Source organism: Pteropus vampyrus, unplaced genomic scaffold, assembly GCF_000151845.1.
Source record: "Pteropus vampyrus isolate Shadow unplaced genomic scaffold, Pvam_2.0 Scaffold245, whole genome shotgun sequence".
Taxonomy (NCBI): Eukaryota; Metazoa; Chordata; class Mammalia; order Chiroptera; family Pteropodidae; genus Pteropus; species Pteropus vampyrus.
Window position 1 is genome coordinate 723,279 of NW_011889026.1, and position 7,862 is coordinate 731,140.

A 7,862-nucleotide genomic window follows, 5' to 3' on the forward strand; every position below is an offset into this window, starting at 1 on the left:
CGCGTTTGCCCTTCCGGTGGCGCCTTCCTGCCTCGGGCCCCGCTGTGCGGGGACGGGCCCTGCAGCTGCCTGGGCGTTGGTTCCCGTGAGCCCAGCGGCCCCTTGCTGAGCCCTGTCCTCCTCTCTTCCAGGACACTGCCAGGGCGACGGTTACCGTGTCGGCTTTGGCCAGTGTGCTGGCAGAGTGCTGCCCGCTCTCTCAGCAGCGTGAGGTTCTCCCTGCTGTCCTGGAGAAAGGGGCTGGACGCCCACCCCGCCCCGGGGACTGGGGACGCCCCTGTGGCCGGAGGCCGGTTCTTCCTTCGGTGATAAATAAAGCCATTGCGCTCCATCCCCACGCTCGGAGATTCGCTCGGTCGCAGTGTGCGACGTCCACTCGTGCTCTTGAATTAAAGGGCCGAGCGGCTACCACTTCTCGGCAGACGTTCGGTCACTCGTTTTCTCGTGTGTACGGGAGCGCTGACCCCAGGCCTCCCAGCGTTCCCGGGAGTGGGAGTGAGCACGGCACCCGTGCCAGCGTAGAGTCCTCAATGGGATGGGGATGCAGAGAGAGATTCGGTTTAAGGAATCGGCTCATGGGCCGGCAGAGCTGCAAGTCCTGTCTGCAGGGTGGATGGCAGGCCGGAGACCGCGGAAGGGTTGCGGTTCGAGTCCGAGGCTGGCCTGCTTCCTCCGGGGAGGATCTGTTGGCGGGGCGAAACGCCGAGGGCCCAAGGCTGCTTATTCTCCCCGGGTTCCTGCGGACCTCCTGCCCATCCTTCCTGCCTGCTGTGTCCTGGGAAGGGCCACCTCTGTGGACAGCATCACCCAGGCACGTGCCCTCCAGCCTCCGGAAGGGGCAGTGAGGGCGCCGGCCGAGAGGGGTGCAGGAGGAGAAAAGCCACTGTGTGTAGTCCTCCCGCCTTCCCTGCTGGGCTGTGGTTTGGGGACGGCTGTGTCTCCCTGTGTCCCCCTCCCTGTGGCCTAACAACCCTGGCAGGCTTCTGGTAACACTTCCCTGCCCACATAAGGGGCGGTCACGGCGTCTCACCGTCTTCAGTCCTGGATCATTCCCCATTTCTCGCTGGCTATCTGAACCTTGCCTACACTTCTGAAAATAGTCCCAAAATGAAACCCTCTTCAGTTCATCCCTTGAGAATGCCTCCTGCTTCCTGACTGATAAAGCGACCGGCACCAGGAGTGGCATCAGGAAACAGACTCTTAAAATAAGATTCTGGAATGGATTCCGTTGCCTGTTTGATGAGCACGGGGTCCCCTCCTTGCTGAGGGAGGTGGGACGCTGGTAGTCTGTGGCATGTCGTGCTCTCACAGTGATCAGAAGGTGGCCCGTGATGGCAGGGGATGGACTGCAGGCTGGGAGAGGAGTCACTGGCACTTGGTTGCTGTGGGAATTCTGATGATTTCAGGGGTTCTCAGGCGGGCTGACTGCTGTCGCCCTGGAGAGTGTACACAAAGAGAAGGATTCGTAACCGAAGCCTCGGAGCGAGAGGCACCTGTGCGGCGGCCGGCTGCCCCTCACGTAGCTGTAGGACCACCACGGCTCAGGGTCTCGTCCAAGCTCTGGGTGCCAAGCTGAGCCGCCGGTGAACTGTGTGGTTCACGGGGACTCCGAGACTTAGGATGGGGACATTTGGGCAGGCACAGGTGAGGCCGACAACGGCGAACCTGACATTCTTCTGAACGTCCCTTGTCAGTGGCAACAGTCCCTCCACCCCCATCCGAGGGAACCAGCCTCTGTTTCATGAGCCCGTGCCGTGACTCATCTGAGGGCAGGGGCAGAACCCACTGTCCTGCACGCACCTGTTGTCTGCAGGACGGCCCCAGGGTTGGATCCCGGCCAGAGGAGGAGGGCCAGGTCTGCGACACAAACCATGCTACTTGGATGTGTCCTCAGCCATACGAGCATCTGCCAAGCCCCCACGTCCTGGGTGATCAGAAGCTGAGACCCTCCCTCCCTCCAGAGAATTTCTCCTTGGGACCTGCACCAGCCAGCGTCCTAGTGGGGAAGAGACGGCCCACCCAAAGCATCACCCAAGAGGGGTGAGCGGGAGAATGCTGACAGGTTGCGTGGGGTTAAGGGAAATAAGGGGATGGCGAACTCCCAAGCTCCTGGGACGGGCCACAGCACCAAGCCATTACCACCTCTGCCTGAAGTGACAAGAGGGGGCGCGTTCCCAGAACCTGCGAGCTGCAGCAGTGAGTGGGGAGGCACCCAACAGGGGCCGTGGCCATGGGTGCTGGCCAAAGCTGGCGACCAAGCTGCAGCCCGGCAGGAAGGGAGTGGGAGGAGCACCTGGCCCCCCGCCCCCTGCCCTCTGGCCATAGCCAGCCTGTCCCTGTGCTGCTTGAGCAGAATACTGGGCTCATGAGTGTGGACCCAGGAGCGCAGCCGAGTGCCTCCCAGCAGACTGGGCCACAGAGGGCACAGCACGTCACCCATCACGCACGGCAGGACCAGGCTTCACCAGTGAGACTGCGCGGCGTGACGCCGCACAGGAGGACACATGGCCGTCGCAGTGCCCTCCACTGGACGCAGCCCCTTTGGGTTGAGTCAGCCTCTGGGACAGTTCACGGAAGAGGGGGACACTGCTCTTTCAACTCTACAGGATCAGGCAGACATCCGAACGGCCCGTTCGAGGACGTGAAGTAGAGGTGGTGGGCGCCGACACGCCGGGCCAGCAAGGCCGATGTCCTGCTACCCTGTCAGGCTGTCAGCACCCCCGGGCTCCACACTTCTCCAGAGACCGTCGTTCTGACTTCCTGCTTCTGCCTGTTTCTGCTCCCTCCCTGGGCCTGGGACTGCTCTCTTTCCAGATCGCACGTGTTCACACGCGTACCGCCCAGATGTCGTGATTGTCCCCAGACACCACTGCCACAAAGTCGATTGTGTATCAGACTTTACTGAGAGTTTGGAGTAACAGGAAGGGACTGTACAGAGCGTAGCACAGGCAGCTGCTTAAAACTGGCCACCAGACACCACTATCTGGAAAGTCTGTCGCCGGTTCCCTGGAGCAAAGAGTTTCTTTCTGGTCACATTTTCCCTGAGGTCCTGGATCGTGGCCGACGTCACAGGCCTGTCTCCAAGCGCTTTTCGTTTGCTCTCTGTCAAAATTCCATTTCTTTTGCTGGACAGATCCCCTCTCCATCCACAGCCCCAAGCTTCATCTCAGCTCGGCGGGGACTGAGGAAGGCGCTCTGACCGCAAAGGACCGTCACCTCCCTCCCTGAGCAGCATAAAGCAACAGCAGGACTTGGAAATTCCGGTCCTTTCTCCCTCTGATACCCTCAGATTCTCGGGTCTTCCTCCCTCACGTTCTCTTCGGTGGAGTGGGTGTTGCTTCAATACCGATTCTCCTGAGCAAGACCCCAGGGTTCAACGTCCCCATCTTCACCTTTCTTTGGTCTCTTGGCACATGTATCGTAGGAAAAGTGAAAACCACCGAAGTACTTAGTAGGAGTCTGGATGATTGTGCACGTGCTCTAGTGGGCACGGTGTATAGGCTCTGAAATGACAGGCAGGAAGACCGCAGCAGAAACGTGCGTATGATACAAGTTTAGGAGAGAGGATGACTTAAATCATGTAACTGACGGCACGTGTGAAAAAAATCTATCTTGCATGTGGACAAAGATTGGAAGAGAACACACGGACACACTGAACATCACTGTTCTGCTGGAGGCTTGCGTGGGGAGTGATTTTTAAATTTTCTGTCTTTTCTGAAATGTTATTATTTCCCCCTTGCAACCAAAAAAAAAAAAAAAAAGGGTCAAAATAGGGTGGGAGCAAATCTCGGTGTGGGAAAGACCTAATCCGGCCCCCGGCGCCCGGTCAGCGCCTCTCAGCCCTCGGCGTGCGTGCAGACGGCTTGGCGGGCCTCGCTGGAGGGCTCGTGGGCCCCGCCGCTAAGGCTGGGGCGGGCCGTGATTCTGGAGTCCGACAGTTGCAGGTGCTGTTGTTCTTCATCGCCGTTTGTGCAGCGGCCCCTCAGGCATCCTGCGTTTCTGCTCCTGAGAGTTCAAAAGCACCTGCAGGCAAAGTCTTCCAGACCGGTCCCGTCCCTTGGAATCTGCTACCAAGTGGTCGGGTGCCGGTTCTGACTGCCGATGGGCTTGTCGCAGAAGCGCTCGGTATTTCTGAGGTAGGCTGCAGAGTGAAGGCTGCCGCTGGGCCTCAGATGATGCCCAGGTCCCGGCTCTGGCCCCTCCCTTACACAGAGCCCCAGTGCATCTCGGTCCACTGCCTCTGCCAGCTGTCCCTTTGTGCATCCCACATAGCGGAGGGGGAACAGCTGGACATACCCTGGAATGCTGTCTGAACAGCTGTGGCCTTGTTCGCTCTCGGGGGTCACCTAGTGGTGACAGTGCTTTGGAAACCTGTTGCCCAGGTGGCCTGGGTTGGAGTGGGACCTGTGGCTGGGACGCAGGTGATGGGAAGGGTGCCTTGAGCTTCTTCACAGCTGCATGTCTCTGCTGGACGACAGGCCAGGCCTCGGAGGGATTGAATGGATGCATTTGGTGGAGGAGGAGTTCAGATGGTCTCATGCGTGAAAACAATGACAATGACAATTACGTAAATCAGTAGACAACATATCCCTCGAGGACAGGTGCTGGGAGAGGTCGCTGTGAGCATCCCCCTGACCGGGGATCCTGGCTGGGAGGTTTGACCTGTTGGAAGTGGCCCTGGGAAGTGGAGGAGAACCCAGGGTTCCAGCCTGTACAGGGAGCGGGGACCCAGAATCTCAGCTCCTCCCAGCTCCGACCCCTGGCTTCTCCTGGGGTGGTGGAATGAAGGAAGGACACACGTTCGCCCACGTTCTGTCATTTCATCCTCACGACAACCTTGTGAGGTAGATGTTATTACCCCATTTGACAGATGAGGACATTGGGGCTCAGAGAAGCTGAGTTACTTGGGGTCATATAGCAAAGGAGCAAAGGAGCTGGGACTTGGGACCGGGTTTGTGGGCTTCACTCTGGTATTCCCGCCACAGGGTCAGTCGGCGATGGGGTGAGAGGTGGGGTGGGTGAGTGGGAAGAAGAGGGGGCAAGGAGGCCCCTGGGGCATCACTATCAACGACTCGGTCCTTGTCCCCTCCACCCACAGCATGTTTCTTTCAAAGCACCGCCCGCCCCCCCGCCGGCCTGTCATTCCTCTGCGGTCCACACACGACAGAAAGGGCGAGGTTTCCCCTCCCCGTTATGAAATGAGGGTGCCGAGGCACCGAGGGGCGAGGGACTCGCTCACGGCCACACAGCCTGCGCGTGGCGGGCAGGACCAGTACCCGGTCTCCCCGCCCGATGCGCACGTCGGAGCCTGTGCACGCTCGTGAGGGTCCTGGGGAGATCGTTTTGTGTGAGGAAAGATTAGCAAGATTAGTATGTGTGACCAAAGGAACTGACTGTTAAACTAGGACCTAGCCACCTGATGGGACTCTCTGCCGCCACCAGCGACCACAGCCGTGGAGAGCATCGGGCGGTGGGGGGGGGGGACATATCCGTGTAACATGGATGACACAGCATCATGCGTGCGGCGTGGATTTCACTGTCTAAAAAAATGTGTGTGAAAAAGGCTGGGAGAAAGCGTTTCACAATGCGGACTTCTGGGGGGCGGGAGTAGAAGTGTTCTTTTACCCCCTTTTCCTTCTATTTTTTTTCCGTATTTTCCCAAATTTCTAAAATGCACATTTCATTTATAACAGGAAGAATATGCCCCTCTCTATTTTAGTTTTTTAAAAAGTGCGGCTGGGAGGCAGCCTCTGCGCCTTTTCTGAGTTCCCTGCCATCTCCTTTCACGCCCCGCCGCCTTCTGTGCCGGCGGCCCGTCGGGAGGGGCCTTGCGTTTGGGTGGGACATCTGTGCTGCGAGTCCCACTGCGTGTGCTAGTCTGCATTTCAAGGGCAGAAGGTCCCCTCAAAGGGAGACTGCCGTCGTGCGATGGGGGTGTCTGTGCCAGAGCCAGGGAAGGTGACCACACCCCGGTCAGTGATTCCCAGGCCGGCCCACGGTTGGAAAACCCACAGCACTGCGAGCGTGTCACTCGGGTGCTGCTGTGACAGCAGGCAAGGCTCAGGTGGACGCTCTCCATCCCCGCGGGCCGCGTCCACTGCTGGTCTCTGTGGGCTGGCAGGCCGGTGGCCAGGGGCAGCCCTGCCCCACGCCTCAGTCGTCCAGGTGCTGCTCCTCCCAGGTGGACGTGGGGATGGCGCTGTAAGGGTCCATGATGACCTTGGCGCAGCGGATGATCATGACGACCAGGAAGAGGCAGAGGAAGACGAAGCAGGCCAAGGTCAGCCCTTTGTCCACGTCCACGTAGACGGGCTCGGGCGTGGGCTCCTCCATCTCGCGATGGCGGTGGCTGCGGGCTCCCTGTCCGGCTCAGGGTTGACCGGTACCATCTTCCACCCCTGCAGAGAGCCGAGCGGAGGGCGGGGGAAGGGCACTGATTACCCCCCCACACTCGCCCCCTGCAGAGCCATCGTCATCGTCACCAGCCCTAGATTCTCAGAGCACTATCACGTGGCTGATTGTTTGGTCCTCACAACAGCCCCGGAGGCGAGTCAGCCAGGCACCGGTGTGCCCATTCCGTACGTGCGGAAACTGAGGCCCGGAAAGGGGACGGCTCACCCAAGGTCCCGCATCCCACACTTTGGGCCTCTGCGTGCCTCTCCCTCTGCAGGCAGAAGCGGTGGGGTCCCTCTCCCCCCACCTCCGGAGCTTCAGGCCAGTGGGCCTGGCTCGTCCGTAAGCCCAGAGCACCATGCTTTCCCCCACCCAGACCTTGTCTCCCTCCTCACTCGTTCCCAGTGGGCACTGACCTGTTGGTCGGAGTGGTCACCGCTTCATAAGGGCCACTGAGTGGGCTGGCCCCCTAGGCCAGGCTGCTGCACGAGGGAGGGCGAGTGGCTGGACATCGCAGCTGGGAACCAGTGAGAGCAGCAGCCTTTTGCTCAGGGCAGGTCCCTGCGTGGCTGAAACGGCAGGACAGACAAAAGCCGGTCACTTCCCAGGGGGCCCAGCCCACGACGTCACCTGGGCCGGCGGGAGGGCCGGCCTGCGCACCTCCCCACTGGCCTTGTGTTGGGGGCTGCTGCACTTCATTCTGGTGCTTTCCTCCCCTCTTTTTAAAATGATAACATTTAAAAAAATAATGTCAAACACGCGTAACATAAGATCTACCTTAACCATTTTAAGTGTGCAGGTCCGTGGCATTAAGTGCATTTGTACTGTCGTGCAGTCATCACCACCATCATCTCCGGGACTCTGTTCATCTCGCAGAACTAAAACTGTCCCCTTAAACGACAACACCCCCCGCTACCCCGTCCCCAGGCCCTGGCAACCACCGCTCTGCCTCTGTCTCTGTGAATTAGGCTACTCTAAGAACCTCGTGTAAGTGTAATCGTACAGTGTTTCTCTTTGGCGGCTGGCTCATTTTATTTGGCATAAACACCCGTAAGGTTCCTACGTGTTGTAACACGTGTCGGAGTTTTCTCCTTTGTTAAGGCTGAATAGTATTCCGCCGTGTGGGTGGACCACACTGCTTATCCGTTCACCTGCGGACGGACGCTTGTGTCGCTTCCATCTTTTGGGTCTTGCGGAGAGGGCTGCTGTGAACACGCGTGTGCAGGTATCTCTTTGAGACCCTGTTTCGAGTCTCTTGGGTATATATCTAGAAGTGGAATTGCTGGATCCTGTGGTAATTCTCTCTTTAATTCTTTGAAGATGAAATTTGATATTTTTCCATAAATAACGCTCGTACATGGTTCAAACTTTTCAAAGCACCAAAGGAAGAGTGGAAAGTAGTTTCGTAGCTGCCTCCCCCGTGATCCGGCTCGTCCCCGGAGAGACAGCTGCTGCTGCGAGGTCCTCGC

The 7,862-nt window shown here is 58.8% G+C and overlaps 1 protein-coding gene across 1 annotated transcript in view; it reads right to left on the bottom strand.

Annotated features, from left to right (window-relative positions):
• Positions 1-2,886: 2,886 nt before the first annotated feature.
• The window catches only part of LOC111729085 (cortexin-2-like), a 34,024-nt gene continuing 29,048 nt past the window's right edge, over positions 2,887-7,862 (bottom strand). Inside the window, exons 2-3 of the mRNA XM_023520063.1 lie at positions 6,810-7,111; positions 2,887-6,398 (exon numbers count right to left, since the gene is read on the bottom strand). Coding sequence (XP_023375831.1) covers positions 6,154-6,333 — 180 coding nt within the window. The 5' untranslated portion in view covers positions 6,334-6,398; positions 6,810-7,111 and the 3' untranslated portion in view covers positions 2,887-6,153. The remainder of the gene's footprint in view (positions 6,399-6,809; positions 7,112-7,862) is intronic.